General features: G+C 44.7%; 1 protein-coding gene across 2 annotated transcripts in view; it reads left to right on the top strand.

Moving 5' to 3' along the window:
- RFX5 (regulatory factor X5) overlaps positions 1 to 24754 on the top strand; it is a 654045-nt gene that overhangs the window by 300455 nt on the left and 328836 nt on the right. For both annotated transcript variants that reach the window (XM_044080629.1, XM_044080628.1), the window contains exon 5: positions 8725 to 8850. In XM_044080629.1, coding sequence (XP_043936564.1) covers positions 8725 to 8850 — 126 coding nt within the window. The remainder of the gene's footprint in view (positions 1 to 8724; positions 8851 to 24754) is intronic.

The raw sequence follows: 24754 nt of genomic DNA, 5'->3' as shown, positions 1-24754 counted from the left end.
CCCTTCTTTTGGAATTGGCTAATGGCAATTACTATAAGCTTCTTCGCAGACTGGATCTACTGACACAAGAACAAGGGTGTCTGATACATCTCGACCCCAAACAACGTGAACTGACTGCCTGGATGGTAGAACCTTAATACTTTTTAGGCTGGCAGATGATGCAGAAGTTAGGGTTGCAAGCTGGAGTTTCTGTAGTACAGAGTATGATTCCAAAAGCCTACTATGAGACTTTGAGCAAGTCTCTTAACCAAACATTGCTCCCACGTCACTCCTGAAAAGGGACTGTTTCTCCAACTGGACTAGCGGATTAACAAATAGTTATTATCATCATTATTATTAGGCACCTGTTTACTGAGGATATGCAGCAGCTACTAATGGAGGCAAGAAAAGCCTGCTATGAGAAAGTCATGTATTAGCAAATGTAAAAAGGTTTTCTAGTTGGTGTCAACAACATAACCAGCGCCCATTCAAGGCTAGAGTTCCTCTGTTTTTACAATATCTGTGTAAGTTTATTTTCCTGTGGCCTGTCTTACTCTTCTGTCAAGGTTCATTTGTTGGCCATTTCAGCATATCTGCCTATGGGTCCCCCTCTTTCAAGGCATTCCCATGCCAAATTTTTTTTTGAATGGGGTGTTGCATAAGAGACTTCCAAGAAAACCAGTGGTTCCTCCTTGGGATCTCAATTTTGTGTTAGAGAAGCTAACATTGGTTCCATTTAAACCAAATTATCTGGTTAACTTAAAGTTCTTAACATGAAAAACAGTTTTACTGGTTGCTGTGACGTCTGCAAGAAGACTATCTAAGTTCAAGCCCGTATGGTGGGTCAACATTATCTCATTTTTCACAAACACATGGTTTCCTTGAGAACTAATCCATGTTATGCGCTTAAAATGGTATCCGAGTTTACTTTAAGCCAAACTGTCCGTCTTCCTGTGTTCTTCCCTAAACCACAAATTGAGGGAGAAAGGATACTTTATACCTTTGATGTCCACAGACAACTCTGGTACTATTTATTTATTTATTTACTTTTTATTTAACATTTGTTGACCGGGAAAGTCTGACTAGGTTCCACAGATCCTGTTTTCAGCGGCGGCCCGGGGAGAAATGCTTTAGAAGCATGTCTTTAGAATGTGGGAGGAAACCGGAGTACCCGGATGAAACCCATGCGAATGCAGGGAGAACATGCAAACTCCACACAGAAGGCACCCCAGCCGAGAATCGAACCGGAGAACGTCTTGCTGTGAGGCAACAGCATTAACCGCTGCACCACTGCTGCTTTCTTGACAGAACTAAATCTTTCGAAAGTTCTGATCAATTGCTCATTTTCTGAAGGTAAGAGCAAAGGGTCAACCTCTTGTCAAAGCAGAATGTTCCCAAGTGGTTGTCTCAGGATATTACCTTTTTGTTATTCCAACCACAGCTAAACTATTCCAAGCAGGGTCAAGGCATGTTCTACCTGGGCCCTGGCTTCATCTGTAGCGTTTTGTAAAGGGTTGGATTCTAGAGGCATTTTAGAAGCGGTAACTTGATCCTCTGTACGTACTTTACAAAGCACAGCAAGCTAGATTACTGCTCCATTTCTAGGTTAATCTTTGCTAAAACCATTCTCCAAGGGTTCCTGAACCCTTCTCCTTCTACCTCCCAGTTGTTCTAAGCTATGGCAATCTAGTCATCTAGCTTATTCTACAGCAGCAGTGATCAATATGAAGATCATAATAACCACAGATCCAAACTGGCATAAAAAAACAAATATTAAAAAAACCCAGTTAGTATAGATTCCACAGAATAATTTTAATATATATTAAGCACTTTCATTTACTCTGGTCGTGAACTTCTTCAGAATAAATATTTAATAGCATCCACTGCATTTAAGAAAAACTCCTCAAAGTCATGTGCTTACATCCAGCCAGTCAAAAAATTACAAAAATTTAAAAGGTCTTATTATTCATAAATGCTCACATTAAAAATGCACTAACAACCTAACACAGTAAATAATTATATAATGAGTAACAGCTTTAAAACATTCATATTATGATGTATAATTAATCATTTTAAAATAAAACAAAAAGATCAGTTATCACTGTGTAATATATAACGTATAAAATAAATGTCCCAATTTTTATAACTGTGCTGCCCTCAAATTGAGAACACTACTATTTGAAATCTTATAATTCAATCCTGGAACTTTTGAAGCATCTAATATCAACTGCCGGTATACATTTCTGTAAATTCCAATTTCCTTAAATTACCCACCTTTCACATCCCTTTATACCTTCTCCAGTGTATAAAACAAAAATTTCTTGGAATGTACACTCATGGACATGTTTACTAAAAACATTTGAAAAATAATTCTTACAAATAGCACAAATGTGTTCATAAATGTGTGTCACTTTTTATCACCCTTAGTTATTGTGCAGCTGAAATATTCAGACTTTGACATATGAACCGACCATTGAAAGCAGCTGCCACACGTATATGTACTCCCATCTCTGCACTTTCTTAGATCTAGTAACATTCTGCCCCTTTTCAAACTTTGCCTTCATATTACGTAAGGGTAGTAATAGACCAGTCCCATCAAAAACTGTTTTTCATTTTCATTCATGTTTCCATTTCTTATTGATTATTTGTTTAACAGTTTGTGAATGGTTAGTATAAGGTATAGTCTACCAAAATCCTCTCCACTTTATTTCCTTTTTATGTGAAAAATCTCCTTCCATTCTCAAAATTGTGCAGTATTTAGTTTTCTTCTTAAAAGAATTTCCTTACTGTATAGTCAACTAGGTCTCTCTTGGGTAAGCTTTGTCAGTAAACATTTCTTTAAATTTTTCAAACTCGACCAAAAAATATCCCATGAGACAATCAATCCTGGAAATTCTAATAATCTGCCCTTTAACTAAATTTCTCTTTTGACATAAGGAATGTGAACTACTAAAGTATAAATACTCATTTGAAAAAGCTGATTTCCTGAGTATGGTACAATAAAAACTGTTGTCCGTCAAATCCTGTGTAACAATAATATAGAAAAAAACTATTATTATTATTATTAATATTATTAATATTAAATTTTAGAAAATCACCTATTTCATTAATGTATTTGAAAAACTCATCTAATGATTTCATACTACGTTGCTGTAAAATTAGGATGTTATCCAAAAATCTTAAATACATTTTCATGTATTTCATGTATTTTCATATATTTCATTCGTAACTTCAGTAATTTTGACCCCAAAACTTTATCAAACACCCTTAAACAACTAAATTGGAACATTCTAAAAACCATTCTACTTGATAATGCCGTCGACTACTTTAACTCCTCCTTCCTAAATGCCCTAAACTCCCTAGCACCTTCAAGAACAAAAACCAAGACTGCCTTGTGGCTAACTAAAGACACCAAACATACTGTGCATCAGAGACAAATCCTGAAAACTTTACCAAAAAAAACAACCTCCCAGAAACCCTTCTTGAATATACACAGCTTCGTAACCTTGCAAAAAACAAGTTATCAGAGACAAAAAATCCTATTATATCAAACTCCAGTCCAACCATAGTAAAAACCCCAGACAGTTCTGGAACTCAATAAACTCACTTCTCAACCCAGGCACTAAAAACAATCCCTGCCCAGACCCTAGTAAATCTGATCTAGAAATAGCCTCTTTATTCAACTTTTTCTTTATCAACTCAATATCAGAACTAACCAAGACTTTTCCTAACAACAACCCTTCCCCTCTACATTCTCCCCCATTGAAGTCACCCCCTCACCCCCTACCTCTTCCCGCCATGTTTGAGCTCAAACCCGTCTCCACCAACTACATAAAAAAAACTTCTCTCCAAACTAAAACCCTGCTCCAATGCCCCTGATAACATACCCTCTTTCTTCCTTAAGTCAGCTGCTGATGGGATTGCACTCCCCATTAGTACCTTAATCAACAGATCCATACAGGAATTCTGCGTCCCCAAACTCTGGCTTGCTGCTTTTATTCTACCTCTCCATAAAGGAGAGAAAAATACTAATATCTCAAACTTCCGCCCCATAGCTATCCTCTCCCCAATCTCCAAGATCCTAGAAAAATGCATTCACCTTCAACTTATGCCTTTCATAACTCAAAACTGTCTTCTTACTCCAACCCAACATGGTTTCTGACCTGGCCATAGCACAACAGCCGCTCTACTCTCTTTTCTAGACACAGTCAGTCAAGCCCATGACTCTGGGAAATTAGTCTCAGCAGTTCTGTTAGGTCTGTCCAAAGCATTTGATATGTTTCCCATACCCATCTTCTGAGCCATATTTCAAACCTAAATCTCTCCCAAAACACCCTATCCTGGTTCTCAAGTTACCTGTCCAACAGATCTCAGTCTGTGAAATGGAGAAAAAGCAGCTCACCCTTTCTACTCACCCCTACCAGTGTACTCCAGGGATCCATTCTTGGTCCAGTGCTGTTCAATATCATTATCAATAATGTTCACTCTGCTATCCCTAATGCCAAAGTCATACAATATGCAGACGACTTAACTCTAGTCTACTCTACCACTAACCTCACCGAACTATTAATTAAGACCCAGTCTGCCTTCTCAACCACTGAGACCTGGATGTTCCAAAACCACCTTTCTCTTAATGCTAACAAATCCAAAATATTACTATTCCAACCCTCAAAATCCTTCCCTTACGACAAAAGCTACTTCCAAGTCCAAAGCCAAAATAGCTCTACTATTGATGTCATTCCCTTTGCCAAACTTCTTGGTGTAACTATAGATGAACACCTATAATTAGCTTTAATTAGTAGAAGGTGAACTTGATTTTTTAATTGTATGTGATTTTAACTTGTATAAATGTTTTACTTTGAGTCGCTTTTTATACGGATCTGATGAAGCGGTAACCCCGCAAAAGCGCTCATCCTTTTGTAATAAAGAAAGTGTTTTAGGACATTGTTTGGCTTTTTCTCAGCTTTGTTGGTGTGCTCACATCTTGTTTTTAAGCTTTGATTTTTGTTGTTTGTGAGCCACCTTTTTGCAGGTGTGTGAACTGTTTATTTTATTTAGGATCCAGAACTTACTCAAGATACTTTTTGGTTCCAAAGAAGATGGGGGACTGGAGACCCATATTGGACCTCAGCAGACTGAACCAATACGTAAAGAAAGAGAAGTTCTGGATGGTCATGCTTCAGTCTATACTTCCCTTCTTAAGGAAACACAATTGGATGTGCTCGATAGATTTCAAGGATGCGTACTACCACATAAAAATGGCCAGACCATCTAGGGATCACCTGCACTTCCGGCTGGGAGCCAATCTTTACCAGTTTTGAGCCCTGCCCTTTGGTCTCACTACAGCCCCTAGAGTGTTCACCAAATGCATGTCAGTGGTCACGGCTCACCTGAGGCGTCTAGGATTCCAGGTGTTTCCATACCTAGACGATTGGCTCCTTACTGCCACGACAAGGCATCAACTCATTCAGGCCAGGGAGTCCACTCTGTCACTCTGCAATCATCTGAGCATTACAATCAACTCAGAAAAATCTGCCTTGTCGCCATTGCAGCATATCTTCTTTATCGGAGCAGAGTTGGACACCACCACCACCACACTAAGGCTTCCAATAGAAAGAGTCTTTTTCATCAGCATGTCAGCGTTCTGATATCAAAAGACAGAGCACCAGCATCAGAAGTTCTGAAATTATTAGGCATGATGGCAGCAGCAATTCTAGCCATACCACTAGCTCGTATGCACATGCGGATACTACAATGGCTGTTGTTCACTCAATGGTCTTACCAAGAGCTTCCCATGTCTCACACTATAATAATCACAAATTCCTGCAAAAAGGACCTTCAGCGGTGGTTGACCTCACTTCATGTCACGATAAGGCGCCCATTTGTGCTACCCCCTCCAGCGGTCACAGTGACCATGGATGCTTCCCTGATAGGGGGGGGGGCATTTTCAGGGAAAGACAGCCCAAGGCACATGGACCGATCAAGAGACACATCTGTATATCAATGTCCTGGAGATGAGAGCAGTACTTCTGGCATTGTAGTACTTTCAGGACTTTCTTCCTCTGGGTACGATTGCAATTCAGATGGACAACATGTCAGTAGTCTGGTATTTGAACAAACAAGGAGGAACCAGGTCTTACCCCCTTTGTCGCGAGGCTGTCAGAGTATGGCAGTGGGCTGTTTCCACCCAAAGCTTTCTGTTGGCAATGCACATCCCGGGGAAATCCAACGTGATAGTAGACAAGCTCAGCAGGGCTGTCTTGTTGCCCCATGAGTGGTCCCTCAGGAAAGAAATACTGAACAGGATATTCCGCAGGTGGGGCCAGCCTTGTTGCGACCTTTTTGCCAGTCACATGAACACGAAATGCAAAAGCTACTTTGCCCTGATTCCCCCTCTGGGAGAAGCCCCAAGGGACACACTCATACACGATTGGCCTCCGGGTCTCCTCTGTGCATTTCCACCAATCCCGTTGATACCCAAGGTTCTACAGAAAGCAAAAACCATGGGAAGGACCATCATTCTTATAGCCCCTCATTGGCCTCATCAGGTTTGGTTCCCCTTCCTTCTCCGTCATCTTTTGGAGGATCCTTGGATTCTGGACCCAGTTCCAGACCTTCTGACGCACTCGTCGGGGGATCTTCATCCCTCTCTGCAGTCCCTGAAGCTCTCAGCCTGACTGCTCCAGTTCCCATCATAACCAGGTTCCATAACCTCTCCAATGAGACAAAACAGATCCTTTTATCTTCTCATAATTCTTCTACTAGAAAGCTATATCTTAGCAAATGGAAAAAATGTTCTATATGGGCCTCTGAAAATAATATTGATCCTTACCAAGCCCCTATGGCCTCCATCTTAGACTTCTTGACTATGATTTTTAACAAAGGAGCTGCAGCAGCAACAGTTCGTGTTCAATTGGCTGCTATTTCTAATTTTCATCTTGGATTTGATGGGTTGAATATCATGTCTCACAAGTTATCCAAAGCTTTTCTCAAACGGACTTTTCATATTAGACCACCTGTGAAATCTCCCTATTCTCCATGGAATCTAAATGTTATGCTTTCCCAGATAATTCTTCCGCCACTTGAACCGGCTTCTCTTGTGATCTCAGATTTTTGTCATGGAAGACCATCTTTCTGGTAGTCATTACTTCTGCCCGCAGAGTGTCAGAGCTTCAGGCTTTATCCATCAAGCCTCCATATTTGATATTCCATGCTGACAGAGTCTCACTTAGAACAAACCCCTTATTTTTGCCCAAAGTTTGCACTGAAACCAATCTCAACCATATTATTGATTTGCCAGTCTTCCCCAACCATTCGAATAATTTAGAGTATATGCTGCACAAACTTGATGTTCACAGACAGCTCAGATTTTATTTGGATAGAACAAAAGATTTCAGAAAATCAGACCAGCTTTTTGTTTCATTCTCGGACTCCAGGAATGGTAGACCAGTGGCTAAAACAACTCTGTCTAAATGGTTGTCTGATTGTATGACCTTTGCCTATTCAGCTGCCAGTATGCCTTTGCAACATAAGATTAACGCTCACTCAACCAGAGCAGTTTCTATATCATCTGCTTTTTCTGCCAGACTTCCCATTGATAACATTTGTGCAGCAGCCACTTGGTCAAAACCTCATACCTTTTATCACTCATTACAAAGTTGACAAGGCCTCCAAGGACAGGGCCTCCTTTGGATCCACAGTCCTGAGAAATATACTCCCGTGAGCCACCTGAGGTTGGTGGTGCTTGGGACGCTACCCATCAACAAAGAATGAACGGCGAGATTGAACAACTTCACATAAAGAAGTTATGTACTTACCATAAAGTTCCATGTGAGTTGTTCATCTTGCCTTCATTCTTACATCCCTCTCTCCTACCACCTCCTGGGCTGATAGATGACCGAGATGCCGGATCCATCCTGGTTGCTCAATCCTTCTATACCTTTCTCTTGGGAGTGAAAGAATGACATATGGTATTATTATATGCAGCAAACAAGATCTGAGGTAATTTCTGATGCATCATGGGATAGGGACTTGGCTTCGAGCTAGTTGGAGAACTCAAGCTTTGCAACTGGCCGTAATGGAGCCGAGGGATCGGCTCCAAACCCATCAGTAAGGAATGAAGGCAAGATGAACAACTCACATTGAACGTTATGGTAAGTACATAACTTATTTTTTTCCATATCAAGATTATAATTGCATGCCATATGAGTTATGCAGGTGGAAGATCCAGTTTGAGCTAAGTAGCATTTCGACTGAAGAAAACAAGATCACTCGGAGTAAATAACCAGGAGTGGGATAGGGAGTAGGAAATAGCCTGTTGAGTAATAGTTGACAATAAAATCTGTTCATTATGAGTTTTGTATGGATATTTTCTTTTAGAATGTATGTGTGCAGATCACATTTGTGGGTACCTGTCTTTAAACAAATTACTGTAAGAGCTTTTTTTCTTATGCTGTCCAAAAGCAGAGCGTTGCTTAAAAATATTTACCTGGCCATCATAAAACTATTTCTAGATGAACCATAATTAGTATGAACTATTCTGTTATTGATTGCATTTCTGGATTTTTGATTTTGAAATGTTTTGTATTTCATCCGGGCTAACCCTGAAGGTGGTCTGTATTGATCAGTGCACTACCCTGGTAAAAAAGTATAAATAAATATTAGAACGTTTGTTAAGTGTTTTAGTTCCTCTTTCTTTTAATTGTATTGTAACTTTTGATTCAATTTTCTGCTTTCTTTTGGCAGTGGCAGCCTTGATCTCAGCTCTCTTAGCACTGCAGATCAGATGCATGCTTGTACTTGGATTCGTAATCACCTGGAGGAGCATACAGATACCTGCCTGCCCAAACAGGATGTGTATGATGCCTATAGGTAAATCTTTAATATTTGATGTCAAGGGAAAGGCCATGGAAAGTCATCCTGATGACTTGTGTCAACTGTGTAGCTGTGCACTGGCTTTTAAATTTTAAGTTGTATTTTATCACACTTACAGGATGTAGGATACGAAATGTTGGTCAACTCTGTAGATTAGTAAAGAGATGAATTGTTTGGGATCCCTGTATTATAATTTTGAAAAGACATAAGAGTTTTAAGTAAGATACACTCAGATGCATTATACTTGGTGATAACACACTGACAAACCAGCTGCATACGTTGCTGTTCATTTTACCTGAAAACAGACTGTTAAAAGGGACAGACTTTATGTTCAGTTTGGAATACATTGTTGTCACCCTCCTCATTTTCTAAATCACTTGTCTTGGTGAGGACTGCAGTGATAGTAAGTGAAGAAGGGAGCAGGTATGTCAGCCTTCTCTGTCCTCAGCAATGGTCTCCAGATTATCCTTGTGAGATTCCCAGCCATTCCCATACAAAGCAATCCCTCAATTAAGTTATGATTCTGCCTTAGAGCTTCCTTCCAGTAGACTCTTCCTGGAACATTTCCTTTCGGAGGTACCTAGAGGGCCCTACTCAAAGTGCCCAGATCACCTCCGCTGGCTCCATTTAACACAGAGGAGCAGTGCCTGTACTCGAGGTCTTCCTGGATTACAGCGTTTTTCACTGTATCATGGAAAGTGAGCCCAGGTACCCTACAAAGGAGATTTATTTCTGCCTCTTGTATCTGTTAGAGCTGATAAACGTACAGTTTGGCTGGCCATTTGAGAGCTTTGTCCAGTGAGCGCCCTCTCGACTGTCCAGTTAAGTGCTTTGTCGTCTGACTCAATTCTTGATCACCACAGTCTGGTGCAGTGCTTGCAGTACTTCCAGTGTTGGATTTATGTCCTGGTTAAACTTCAAGTCTACTCTGTCCTCATTTCCAAACAAGACTCCCAGTTATTTAAACTCTTCCACCTGAAGTAGGTGCTCCCCCCACAACAGTAGAGAATAGTTTGCTATTTTTTGGGAGAGAAACATGACCACTGATTGGAGGTGCTGATTTTCATCCCTCCTGCTTCACTTTCAGCAGCAAATCCAGTGCATGCTGCATTTAAGTCAGTTGAGGCTGGGAGGACATCATCCACAAATGACAAAGATGCAGTCCTTGTATCCCCATAATTAATACTGCCAAGGTCTTGGCTATGCTTGGTATGCTAAGCCTAAAAATCACTAACTGGAGGAGAGACAGTACATATTGTCATTAGAATCCTGTACCCACCTTGAACAAATTTGACATGATGCTAGAAATACAGACAATACTTACTTTTGAAATGCAGAGATGGGGTGGCACAAAGCAACATCTCTGGAACCCCATACTGTTGTAGCACTTTCTGCTAGATATTCCAGGAGTACATGGTCATATGCCTTTTCCATGTCCACAAACATATAGTCAGTATTGGCAAACTACAGTGGTTTAGAATTGGTCCATTTTCCATTGCCAGGAAGGAATCCTCATGTATCCTGTCAAATCAGAGGCATAGCTGTTGGTTATTTGCAAGGGAATATCTGTTCAGGTATTTTTTTTCTTTGGGAGTTCGTGTGTGAACATTCTGTGTAACATTTATGCTGATTTTTTTCTACATGTCTATGTAGAATATTGTCTTGTATTTTTTTGGGGAGTGTCCCTACATGTTTAACTTCAAAAACCTTAATTTTTCTGTTAGGAATTTACCACTGACTGTCCCAGGATCTGCTTCCATCCTTTCAGGTTTCTTTTATTGGCTAAGCCATGGAGCAAGTATTGGTCTCCTTGGTTCTTCTTTCTGTCATCCACAGGAAAAAGAAAATTTCTTGGGAACCTTAAGGTGTCAGGCCAGCTGCCTCAAATGCTGGTGAGTGACTCTGTTGTGGCCAGACCTGGTTCATCAGACTGGGCATTCTTGGCTCTTTGTCCCCCTGGTTTAGCTCCTCGGGAAGCCACCAAGGACTGAGAAATAGACATGTCCCCTGGGGTTGTAGGGCTGTGAACAATGGTTAATGGCAAACCACTCTTACAGGTTCATAGGTGTATACTAAGCTAATGACCACTAAGGCCCCTATAAGCCTAGTCATGCAACCCAGTTGTGACCGACAAATTTGATTTATATAGGGGGTGATTTACTGATTGCCTCTGTCCATCAGAGACATGGGCACCAGACCAGGAGTGAATTTCCGATTACTCATACATTGGTCCATGTTGCTCTTAAACAGTGATAGGAAAGAACTCTCCTTCACATGGATGAGGAGTCTGTCCCAAAGAATGGAAATTCTCTGCGAAACATATCTGCCTCTCCAACATGTCCTATTTTTGTCGCAAGCAAACTTTAGGTCTTTTAATCTAGTAGTAATGATGCTGTTTGTTTTGCAGAGGTGCAAAAGTTTACCAAAACAATGTTCAAGGATGCCTTGTATACCAGAAAAAGATCACCTTTCTGAAGTCTATATGATACTGAGTAAAGAGACAGGGCTTTAAGGCAATAAGCATAGGCAGACAGTGGTGCAGTGGATAGCAGTGTCACTTCACAACAAGAGGTTCCCTGGTTCGATTGTCAGCTATGGTGCCTTCTGTGCAGAGTTCACATGTCCTCCATGTGTTCACGTAGGTTTTCTCCGGTGCTTTGTTTTTCTCCCACATCCCAAAGATATGCAGTAGGTGGATTGGACACTCTAAATTGGCCATAAGTGTGTGTGTGTATATGAGTGTGTGGTGGGGAAGAACTACCACGGCAGGGCTAGCCACCCAGCGGTGTAAGCCTTGGCTTTAAATGATTGTCAATGTTGAAATGACACCCCATTCCATGTGCAAAACTGTGAAAAAAGGGTTATGGATGGATGGATGTGTGGATGGATTGTGTTTACTCCTTGTATTGTTTTTGTAAGGAATCTTCGTGGATGTCCAGTTATTGCATGTGTCTGGTCAAGTACATACCGAAGGTGGCATCATACTCTATGATGGATCTGATGAGAGCCAAGTATAGTGGTACGATGACCTCTCTGGACCTAGCTGTCATGTTCTTACTTATAAGTTGAGCACCACGGAAGGATTTTCTTATGACCTTGGACACATGTTGACCAAAGGCTGTGGTACTATCTACATGAGTTCCCAGATCCCTGACTAGTGAATCAACCTTCAGGGGTGTTTTATTTATGATGTAGTTACCTGGGGTGGGCAGCTACCCAAAAGGTATTATAATACACTTCTTGGTATTGAGTTTTAAACCATGGCTTTGACAGCAAAGGTTGGTCTGTGTTTGACCTTCCTAACGGGTCTTCTCATTTTCAGGGAATTTGACAACTGCTCCCAGTTTGCAATCACCTATGAACCTGGATAGCCAGAGGCCTTTAACGTGGACTTTGACATCTGAGAAGTAGATGTCAATGAAGAGTGGGTCTAGACAGAGCCCTGAGGGACTTCCACTGATAACTGGTCTCTTTGTGGAGGTGGCCTCACTGATCTAAATTCTTGGGTCCTATCTGTGAGCAAGCTAGCTGTCCGGTTTGTAATAAAGGAGTTAATGCCTAGTTCCATACGTTTCTTGACAGTGTTCAAGTGGGATATTATATCAAATGCCTTAGCCAGATCTAGGTAGGCAGTATGCACCGTTTTCTCCTCATTCATTGCCTTGCTGACCCTTTGAAAGATATCCACCAGGTTCAGCAAGCATTACCTTCTTTTGACAAAGCCAAATTGGGATGGATCCAGTGTCTGGAGGTCTCATGTCTTTGTTTATAATTTCCATGATAATTCATTCAGTGGCTTTGCAAGTAAGAATAGTCAGACTAATGAGTCTTTACAGGATCTTTTGCAAGTCCTCCCTTATGAAGGGGGGTGACCGTTGCAGTTCTTCATTCTTGTGACACACAGCCTTTTTTAAGACTATAGATAACTAGTGACTCCAGGGGACCTGATAAGTCATATTTCAGACAGTTGAGGAGGCATCTTGGGATGTTATTAGGGCCCGTTGAGGCTGTGTTCTTGGTTTTAGCGAGTGCGGCCAGTACATGCCTAGTTATAGTTTGAGACGTTATGTTCATAGATTCATAGGTAGGTACTAGGCTATCAGCCCTGGGGCCTATACAAGCCCAGCCAAAAAGGTACCCTGGCTTTTGCCACCCAAGAAAATTATTTTTCTGTGCCACTGTCGAGCAGAGCCAAAGAGGTGATCCCGGGGTGAATTTCCTATTTCCCATCCAATCATCAAGATTTTTCTTGAGTGCTAATGAGGAGCTTTGTTTGATATAGACATGTAGTTTATTCCAGCGTATGGGAAGTCTCTGGGACAAGAATCTATCCCTCCGGCATGTTCTGTTTATTGTGGTGACAAGGTTTAGGTCTCTAGAGCGTGTAGCTCAGAGGGATTGGCATTTCTTTAAGTGGAGCATGTCCAACAGCTCTGGGTTTGACATAGCTTTCTATGTTAGACAGAGATCACCTCTGAGTAGGCGATATGCGATGGAGTAAAGCTGAAGTTTTTTGAGACGGTCTGCGTAGGGCATCTGTTTGAGGTCGGTAATCCTCTTTGTGAGGTATTTCTGCGGCCTTTCCAGTTGTTGTAGATGTCTTGTTAGGTACATACCAAAAGGGGCGTTATACTCTATAATGGGTCTAATGAATGATGAGTAGAGGGGAACAATTACCTCTTTTTTTCTGGATGAGAAACCTTTTGTGATGAGGTGTGCCATGTAGTAGGATTTCCTGACTACTGTGGTGATGTGATTATCAAAGGAGAGACTACTGTCCACCTATGTCCCAAGGTCTCTTCTCACACTTTCGGTGTTAAGTATACTACCGCCTATGTTGTAGTTCATGGGTACAGAGTTTTTACCAAAGGGGATGACAGTGCACTTTTTGCATTGAGCTTGAGGCCATGGCTTTGACACCAGGCATCTGTCTCAGTGAGGCCCTTTTGTAGGATGTCCACATCGGTAGGAGTTTCGATTATGGCTCCTAGTTTGCAGTCATCTGTGAACTTCGTTAGCCAAAGACCTTCTGTGTTAGCCTGTACTTCAGAGAAGTAGATACCAAACAGGAGAGGACCCAGGACTGAATCCTGTGGTACTCCGCTTGTCACTGGTCTGAAGTCAGATTTGGAGTCTGCTACTTTCACAGTGTGGGTTCTGTCAGTGAGCCAGTTGGCAACCCATCTTGTGACATAGGGATTTATACCTAGTTTAGTGAGTTTATCTGTAATTCCAGAGTGGGGGGGCGGTGTCGAAAGCCTTGGCAAGATCTAGATTAGCTGTGTGAACCACCTTACCCTTGTCTATGGCTTTGGTGACTGCTTCAAAGAAGTCTATCAGGTTTAGGAGACATGATCTGCCTTTTACAAACCCGAACTGGGTGGGATCCAGAGTTTGGAGATTACCAATGTCTTTGTTTATAAGTTCCATGATGATACATTCCATGGCCTTGCAGACCAGGCTCATCAGGCTAATGGGATGGTAGTTCCCGGGGTCCATGGTGGCTCCCCCCTTGTGGAGTGGGATAACCATTGCTGTGCACTATTCAGCAGGCACAAAGCCTGAGGTGAGGCTATGACTGAACATGGTACTTAGGTGGGGTGCCAGTTCGTTCTGTAGTTCGTGTAGAGCGCAGCCTGGGATGTTATCTGGTCCCATGGATACTGTGTTCTTGGCTTTGGAGAGTGTGGTTTTTACCTGTGCAGCCGTGATTACAGGAACTTTGCATTCTTCCGTTATAGAGATGGGCTCTTTAGGGGGTGAGAGGAGGGTAAAGTTAGCACTGAACCTATCTGCCAGGATGTTGGCAATATCAGTTGGGTCTGTATATTTAGTGCCATTGTGCTGTAACTCAGAGCAGATCTGAGTGTTGTCATTGAGATTCTTGACATAGCTATAGAATGCTTTGTGGTTGACTTTATAATCAGTGGTGATTTTGTTTTCGTAACTAGCTTTGGAGGATTTTATCAGGGATCGCAGCTTCTTACTGAGGCTGACAAGGGAGCTCCTCCACTTGTGGGATTTTACTCTCTTTTGCAAGAGTTTCTTCCTTCTGTTGTACAGTTTGTTTATGGCAGGGGACCACCAGATTGGCTTCCTTTTTTTTGGAGGATAGCGTCTTGGTTCTGTTTGGGATAAATGTTTGAGGGTATTTCTTGGGAGATGGGTGGGGGTGAGAGGGGGGTAAAGTTAGAACTGAATTTGCCCCTTAACAGATTTGCTATATCGCCAGGGTCAGTGAATGTGACACTATTAACCACCAGTTCAGCACCTTGTTGTGTGCTGCCCTTGAGGTTTCTGATATAGCTGAATAAGTCCTTATGGTTATCTTTCACCTGGAAGGCTATCTTAACCTCAAAGCTGGTGTTAGACCTAATTAGCCCACTTAATTGTCTATTAAGTTTGATTAGAGAGTTCTTATCTTTCTGTGAATTGCCCTTCCTTATTTGTGTCATAATGTTTTTCCTTTTGTTGTGTATCCTGTTTAATTTTTAATGTCACCAGAGCAGTTTGTTTCTGGGGCTAGTTCTGAGTTTAGTTCTGGTAGTTACAGTAGCTTCTAGCCATCCATTGATACGGCTGTACAGAGTTTCTGGTAGTAGTCCAGCATAGTCTGCTGCATTCTCGGTAGTTTGGAGGGGAATTGAATTTTAACAAACTGTCATTTAAATGGTAATCATCTTGGAATAGTTTCTAACTGTTAATGAGTTTACTGAGATTATGTAGTTGATTTTTATTTTGAAGGTGTTGGCTTTATGGTCAGACCATATCAGGGAAGACAAGACACTGGAGGGGTGCAGCATGCTCCCATATTTGTGAGCAAGAGGTCCAGTAAATTGGAGCCTGTAGTGGGTATATTCACTGTTTGGTCAAAGGTGTTTGTATTTATGAAGCCCAGGAATCACTGTGCCTATAGATTTGAGGCCATGAAGGATTACCAATCTATGTATGGAGAGATATTTAAAATTTCCCATAAGTAGTATGTTAGCTGCATACCTCTCCATGCAAGAAATCTGGACAAAGTCAAAAATAATGGGGGACAGAAGCCCAAAAGTAGGGACAGATTTTAAATATTGCTCCTATAAAGTTAGAAAGTTTTTTAAAATGACAGATTTTACATTATATATTTTCTGAAGGATATGAAGTCTGAAACTCAAATGTCTGTCATTATTTTGTATTATTTATTGACTCTGATCCTCAGTGTTTTGCCAGAAAAACACAAATTTTATGATTAACAGACCAAAAATAAGAGGGAAAAATCTGGACAATCTGAAGTAATTAACTTCATTTGATCAGCAACCTGTGGGTTTCGGATCCAACACGGATCTGAGCCGGCAGCATACCAAGCAAATAGATCCAAGCTCCAAGCTCCTCCCCCTACCCATACTACACTGCAACCTCCTTCCAATCCCCAGATCTCGTTTGCCCGCGGCTTTGCCAGCACGGGAATTTTGAGCTCCAGGCAAGTTTGTCAGGGTTTTTCGAAATTTATTGTGTGTGCCCCTTTACTATATCTATAGATAGCTATTAGTTTATCTCTCTTTATGGGTTTTCCTCCTTGCTAGATATTTGCGTTTTTGTAGTTAGAAAGTTGTTAACTTTCTGTCAGTGTAGGCCACCCTTCCCACCCGTAGAGTGTGTGTGTGTGTCTGCGTTTATGTCAGAAAGTCAGAAAGTGACTTTCTCTAAGTGCACAGAGTGTGGCCACAAGCTGTCATCAGCCAACAGTCACACTCTGTGTGTAGTTTGCTTGGGGGTGCCTCATTTGTCATCCGGCTGCAAAATCTGTGCGGCCTTCAACCCCCAAGCCCTGCGGGATCACAGGAACAAGTTGATTCTGGTGGTTGTTCTACCCACAGAATCAACTTCTGCTTCTTCTTCTTCCATAGCTTCTTCGCCAGCCACGGCTGTGGCTGTCCAGCCTTCCTGCCCTCCTCCCCTGTCCGGGACTCACCCTCCCACCTTGCCACAGGGAGAGAGAGAGGTCAAGAAAGAGAGAATGAAAGACAAACACAGGGAGACAGAGAGACAATCAGAAAAGGAAAAAGATAGAGATAGAGAGAAGCGCCACAAGCGGCAGGCCAAGTTGGATTCAACGGCCCCTCCCGCTAAGGTGATTTTGTATCCTGTTAAAGTTACTAGGCCATCCTCTCCTCGCTCTGTTCACCACATTTTTCTCCGGAGCCGGAGGAGGAGGCTAGACCATCCTCGAGATCGTCTTCTCGTCGGCCCTCCCGGCCAGCGTCGGCAGTGGCCTCGAGATAGACTCGGAGCATCTCTGAAGCAGACATGGATCGGATGATGCGAAGGTTTCTACAAACTCAACTGCAGATGGGAGTGTTGCTGGCTGCCTCCCCACCGGTGCGGGGAGTTCGGCTCCATTTTTCGCACTGATAGCTCCTTCTCCGATCCACCATTGGATTTCGGAGTCTGTGGATCCGAGGATCCCCGGAGTCAGGGGGTCGGCGCCGATGGTACCTTTGGCCTCGACGCCAGCCATTTCCTTGAATTTGTCGGATTCAAGCTCTCGAAGCCGAGAGTTGGGCATCATATCTGAGGGGATGATTCTGTCATCGGCTCTGTTGTGATCGGGCATACCGTCCCTTTGGGTCCGGCCGTTCCAACCTCAGCTCCGATCTCTTTGTCGGATCTGAGGGTCGTGGCTACCCTCACCACCAGTTTCAGGGAAGCCAGTTCTCCTTCGGCATTCGACGTTGTGGAGAGGGTTCTCTCTGAAGGATCGAGACCCCCCTCACTCTTTCCTCGGGGTCCATCCCTGCCCCCTCGCAGTTGGGCTTGTTTTCCGTCATCCAGTCCCCCAGGGACAGCCTGTGTCTATTGCACCCCAGCCAGTTCCCCTGGAGGAACACAAAATCATTTGTGAGCCCTCCCCAGAGAGTCCACCCGAGGAGGTTACTCACAAACGCCAGTGTAAAAGAAGGCATTTGGACTCCCCCGAGTCCCTCACTGAGGATATCAACTTGGAGGAAGGGGAAGGTTCCCCAAATCACCCCCGAAGATGTCTCATTCAGAGACATAATGGAAATCCTTTGCCAAAGGGGGGGGGTCCACCCAAAAACCTTCCTCTGACGAGTCGGTATTCCTGGAGGCATTCGACACAGGTCCATCTACCTCTTGGGTGTTCCCCCAGCTAACCTTCTGATGGACCTTGTCACCACCAGAGCTTGGAAGGAGCTGGACACTGTGGAGCCAATACCCAAAAGGCCCGACAAAATATTGAGCCCCCCGGCAGATAGAGCTTCTTGGAGCAAAGGTTCCCCAGTTGATGCCATGGTGGTGGCGGTGGCCACAAAAAAGGAACTCGCCCAGGAAAGTTCCTCATTCCACCCCCCAGACAAGGAGTCCAGGGCAATGGACTGTGTTGGAAAACGGACTTTTGCTTCAGCTACCTTTACTATAAGGGCGCTGAATTACTTGGCCCACGTAATTCGACTGCAGCGGGACCTTGTGAAATAGTACGCTGAGTCTCCCCCGGAGTCCATGTCGGCCGAGGATAAATGGACCTTCTTGGCTCGTATGGCCACTCTCAAGTCTGTGTCCAATACATCCACATGTCTGCTCTCTCACGCCACCGAGGGAGCCACTAGGGCTAGCGGGTCCGGTATCGCCTTAAGGTGTCACGCCTGGCTCTGTCTTTATGATTTCTCAGAACCCTTCAAGGCGTCCTTCACTAACGCACCCTTTGACGGTTCGACCCTGTTCGGGAAGGCTGTCCGTGATACGCTTGTCCAGAGCGAGGAAAGATGGGAAAATGCTGTCAGTCATCGGGATCTGCTTCTCTAACCCCCAAAGGTCCTTTTCCAGGAACCAGCGAGGGCAAAAGTAGCTGTGGTTCCGGAAATCTCAGTAGTCCTGGAATGCTTAGGACTCCTCCACCAGAGGCAGAGGGGGACAAGATGGACGCTTGCCAGAGGCAGAGGGGGGGGGCCGAAGAACTTCGGGTCACAGGAACCTTTTTCAGATCGACCCGCGCAGCAACCCTGAGGGGTTGCCCGACTGCTCCTCTAAGGAGGCAGTAGAGGGGCGTTTTTTGATGCACTTAGCCCAATGGGAGTCCATTACGACAGATCGCTGGGTGCTTCGAATAATATCCAGAGGCTATTCTATTCCCTTCACAAACAAGCCCCCTTATGCAAGGCACCTCCCGGACATCCCACCCGTTCAGAGGGAGGCAGCGGCTTTGGAAATACAAAAGCTGCTAGAAAAAAGAGCCATCCAGCAGGTGCCCCCAGACCAGTCTGGATCAGGCATCTATTCCAGGTTCTTTTTGGTGCCAAAAAAGACGGGGGACCTAAGACCGATTCCCGACCTATCAGCAATGAACCTGTTCGTTGCCAAGGAAAAGTTCCAGATGGTCACGCTTCAATCCATCCTGCCCTTCTTGCAGGAGGAAGACTGGTTGTGCTCGATAGACCTCAAGAAAGCATACTACCATATCCTGATGGACAGGCAATCCAGGAGGCTCCTCCACTTTCGGCTAGAGGCCAGTCATTGTCAATTCAGGGTCCTACCCTTTAGTCTCACCACAGCCCCCAGGCTGTTCACCAAGGTCATGGTAGTTGTAGCGGCCCACATGAGACTTCAGGGCATTCAGGTCTTCCCATACCTGGATGACTGGCTCCTCACCACCCCCACCAGGCATCTACTCTTACTAGCCATAGATATCTTTCTCTGTATATCACCTCGGCTGGGGATCACCATAAATCTCAGGAAGTCTTCCCTTCAACCTGTTCAAGTGTAAGACTTCATAAGGGCGAGAATAGATTATCTTCAGGCCAGGGCATTTTTGACTCCAGACAGACTACACAGCCTGGCACTTCATGTGCTAGTGCTTCTGCAGTCCCCTGCACCCCCAGCAGAATTAGTCCTGAGAGCCTTAGGGTCCATGGCAGCAGCTATCAACCTGATCCCTTGTACTCATCTGCATATGAGAATTTTACAGTGGACGTTGCTTGTTCACTGGTCGATACTTCTTCAGCCTCTAGATTTTCCGATCCCTCTGAGCAGAGTGTGCAGAAATTCTCTCATGTGGTGGCTCTGATCCCGGGATTTGCAGGAGGGACGTCCCTTTGTTGCACCCCAACCCCAAGCCACGGTGACCACGGACACCTCCCGCCTGGGGGGGGCACTGTTCGGGCAGGACTGTTCAAGGCACGTGGACTCAAAGCGAGACCGTTCTGCATATAAATTTTCTAGAGATGAGAGCGGTCCTTTTAGCATTGCAGGCCCTTCACGCTTATCTTCCTCTGGGAACTATTACGATCCAGTCAGATAATATGTCAGTGGTCTGGTATATCAACAAACAGGGAGGAACCAAGTCTTATCCCCTTTGTCGAGAAGCCATGAGAGTTTGGGAATGAGCGATTTCCACCAACCACTTTCTGATAGCAATGCACATTCCGAGTCGATCCAACATCTTGGCAGACCAATTGAGCAGAACTATCCTTTCTCCCTACGAGTGGTCTCTGAACCCTTCTGTAGCAGAACAGATCTTCCTCAAGTGGGGTCAGCCTTGCTGCAATCTCTTCGCATCACCATCCAACACGAAGTGCAGCAAGTTTTTCGCTCTAATTCCCCCGACGGGGGAAACCCCCAGAGACGCTCTTGTTCATGCTTGGCCACCCGGTTTTCTTTATGCGTATTCACCACTCCTGCTCATGACAAAATTCTTACAGAAAGCTCATCAGTTGGGGAGCAGAATGATCCTCATAGCCCCATTCTGGCCTAGTCAAGTCTGGTTTCCCTGCCTACAGTCTTATCTCATAGCTCCACCCTGGATCTTGGATCCCTGGATCCCATTCTGGATCTGATTCGTCATCCCTCGGGAATGCTTCCTCTGAATCTGGACAGCCTGAAGCTCACAGCTTGGCTGCTCCAGGTCCACTAGTTGCTAGGACTCCCAGTATCTCTTCCCCTGTTAAATCCATCTTGTTTGCAGCACATAAATCCTCTACCAGGAAAATTTACTGTAGCAAATGGAGACATTTCTCCATTTGGGATTCACAGAGAAATTTGGATCCTTTTACCGCTCCGATCCCAGCGGTATTAGACTTTTTGTCTCATATCTTCCAGCAAGGAGCCAGCTCTTCCACAGTGAAGGTCCAGCTGGCAGCTATTTCTCATTTCCATGTAGGGGATAATTTAGGCTCTCTTGCTGCTGCCAGAATTTGGAAGACCTTTTTGAAAGGCACTTTTCTTCTGAGACCTCCTATTAAGAATCTGTCCCTGCTGTGGGATCTGACTTTGGTTCTTCAGGCCTTAGTTGCACCCTCGGCATCAGCTGACTTAAAATTCTTGTCATGGAAGATGGCTTTTCTGGTAGCTATCACCTCAACCTGCTTCGATACTTCCTCCTCTGAGCACATCTCAGCTTTCGGAGCCGGAGTGCTCGGCTCCATGTGATGTCTCTAGGTCGATTCCGACAGCCTCTCCTGGCTTATTGGTTCCGACTTCAGCTCCGACCCCGTCGGCGCTGTCCACGGGGTTCAGGACTCAGGATTCTTTGGTCGGACCTGAGGGAAAGGCTTCGGGACACCTCTCAGCTCCTAGTCTCCCTCTCGGTGCTTCGGCACGGGGAAGTCTGACTCTTGTCTTGGCTTCAGAGGCTGGTCGTTCTTCGGACCCAAGAGGACCAGCCTTCGAGGCCATGCGGAGCGTGCTGGCCAGGTCGTCAGCGGCATCATACGGGTCGGTCATTCTGTACCCTACTACACCGGTGCAGGTCTCTGATCGCCATCTATCTCTGGACAGCGGAGCCCCAAGGCCTCAGGGTACCCCCACGAGTGGTTCCCATATTTCTGAGGGCCCCTCAGAGTTTTTGTCTGAGGAGCCACCCAGAAAGAAGACGTGCAAGAGAAGCACATAGATTCCCAGGATGAGTCTCTCACATCAGACACCAACCTCAAGGAACGGAGGGGTCCCCTAAGTCATCCTATGAGGATATTTCTTTCTCTGACATCCTAGAGATTTTGAAACAAAGATGTGACTGGCCATCCAAAGCCCCCTCCGAGGAGGAGTCGGTCTTCCTGAAGGCCTTTGGTGCTCAGCCCTCTGCCTCCTGGGTATCTCCACCCTTCGACGAGCTTCTGGATTTGGTTTGTCGAAGGGTGTGGGAAACCCCTGACTCTGTGGAACCAGTCCCCAGGAGACCCAATCAATTTTTGTCTGCTCCTCCTGATAAGGAATTTCTGTCCAAGGGAGTCCCTGTGGATGCCATGGTGGTGGCAGCTGCCACCCAGAAGGAATTAGCTAAGACTTCTTCCACCGTCCATCCCCCTAACAAGGAGTCTAGGACTATGGACTGGTACGGGAAGCGTACGTTTTCTTCAGCTATCTTTACCTTACTGTCACTGAATTACTTATCACACTTTACACGGCTCCAGAGAGATCTCCTCAAGGAGCTTGGAGATACTTTCATGGGTTACGTTTCTGAGGCGGTGGCCCAGACGTTCAACGCTCAGATGTCTACCCTCAATTCCATTGCAAACTCCTCCATGAGGCTAATTTCCTACGCAGCTGAGAGAGCGAGTAGGGCAGCAAGTTCAGGAGTTGCTCTTAAGAGGCAGGCCTGGATGCGCCTTTGTCACTTCGCGGAGGCCTTCAAGTCTTCATTCACCGACGCCCCTTTTGATGGTTCCTCTTTGTTCGGAACCAAGGTGAAAGACACTCTCACTAGGTGCGTGCAGGAGGGAAAAACTCTGTCTGCCGTAGGAGTCCGTTTTTCCCTTCCCTATAGGCTTTATCCCAAGGTCCAGAGGGGTGGCGAAATGTGGTTCAAAAAATCACAGAGGTTTTTTCCCCAGTGCACAAGGTCAGCCCCTCTCCAGAGTCTGGGGAGGGGGTGGTTACTCAGGGAGATACCTCCCTAGGGGCAGAGGCCCCCGCAACTCGGGAGACCGCGATTCCTTTCATGGTTCTCCCTACTGCCCGCTCCTGATGGGAGGCCCAACTGTGCGTTTCCGGAGCCAGTCGGGGGTTGAATCTCATTATACCCTGAGGCCTGGCAAGATATCACCCAGGACCAATGGGTTCTATGAATGATTTCTGGAGGATATGTCATCCCCTTCTTGTCAAATCCCCTCCAATCAAGAAAATCCTGGATGTTCCACCCAGTCAAAGGGATTACGCAGCTTCAGAAGTTTCAAAGCTGCTAGAAAAAGGAGCCATCCAACATGTCCCCTCAGACCAGATCGGATTAGGGACTTACTCCTGATTCTTTTTGGTGCCGAAAAGGACAGGGGACCTGAGACCCATATTGGATCTCAATCAATTGAACACCCATGTGCAAAAGTCCAAGTTCCAAATGGTCACATTGCAGTCTATTCTCCCATTGTTGGGAAAAGAAGTGTGGATGTGCTCCATCAACCTCAAGGACGCTTACTACCACATAAAGATGGACAGGGCATCCAGAAGTCACCTAAGCTTCCGGCTGGGAGCCAGTCATTTTCAGATGTTCATCGTGTTTCACTGTTGCAGTCATGACTGTTGGGTTCTCCCCTGCCGGCAGGCAGTCCTCGGTCGGCCAGAATCCCAAAGTCTGGGTCCGGCGTCGGCTGTTCAGACATGCTCCCTGACGTCAGAGCGCCAGGAGTACAAAGCTGACAGCCGACGTCATGTTCCCAGTCTTTCCTACCATGCGGGGATAGCAGTTCGCAAATGCCGGTCGGCTGACTCTGGGCGCATGCCAAAAAGATTGACCATACACAGCTCCAATTCCATCTGTATTGGAGTTCTTGTCTATGCTCTTTAACCAGGGTTCAGCGGCCGCAACCATTAAAGTCCAATTGGCGGCGATTTCTACCTTTCATGTCGCTGACGAGTCTAGTCTGATGGCACATAGACTCTGTAAGACTTTCCTGAAGGGCACTTTGTTACTTCGTCCTCCGGTATCGGAACCTGTTATGCCTTGGGACTTAAACTTTGTTCTACAGGGTCTTACTTCACCCACCTTTGAGTCTGCAGCCACTTGCGATTTAAAATTCTTAACTTGGAAGACTGTTTTTTTTGGCAGCCATCATGTCAGCCAGACTCGTTTTGGAGCTTCAAGCTTTATCAATCAAACCCCCTTATTTGATTTTTCATAAGGACAGGGTTTCTCTCAGACCGAACCCCTCTTTTCTTCCTAAAGTACCGTCAAGTCAGTAACCTTAACCAATCTGTTGAATTGCCAGTGTTTTTTCCCCAGTTCTCAACCAAGGCAGAATTCAAATTTCATCAATTGGATGTGCACAGACAATTAAATTTTTATTTGCACAGAACAAAAGACCTCAGAAAATCTGATCAGTTGTTTGTTTCATTTTTCGGAAAACAGAATTGAGTCTCCTGTTTCCAAAGTCACGTTGTCCAGGTGGATTTCCATTTATATTTCTTTCATTTATTCCTCAGGGGGAAAAGATTTACCATTCCGGGTGAAGGCTCACTCTACTCGGTCTGTATCTACATCTACAGCTTTTCAGGCCAGATTGTCAATGGATGATATTTGTGCTGCAGCTACTTGGGCATCTCCTCACACCTGTTACTCATTACAAGTTAGATGTGGTATCTAGGGGCAGGTCTTCCTTTGGTTCCACAGTGCTCAGGAGTATTTTCCACTGAGCCTCCCAGGATTTAGGTGCTGGGCACACTGTCCCACAGGTAAGAATGTAGGTGAGATTGGACTACATAACATCAAGAGTTATACTCACCATAACGTTCGATGTATGTAGTCCATCTCGCCTCACATTCTTACTTACCCCCCTCCTTCCCCCGTCCTGGAGGATCTGGAGTTTAGGTCTGGTTTCAGAGCTCCTTTCATTCTTGGTTTGTTCTTCCCTTCCTTAGGTGTTGTCATGCATGGAGAATGAGTGCTGGTGCTCGCAGCAAACTAGATCTGGGGATAGAG

Source organism: Protopterus annectens, chromosome 8.part0, assembly GCF_019279795.1.
Source record: "Protopterus annectens isolate FY-2018-M chromosome 8.part0, PAN1.0, whole genome shotgun sequence".
NCBI classification, from domain to species: Eukaryota; Metazoa; Chordata; order Ceratodontiformes; family Protopteridae; genus Protopterus; species Protopterus annectens.
This window is presented reverse-complemented; position numbering and strand designations above follow the sequence as displayed.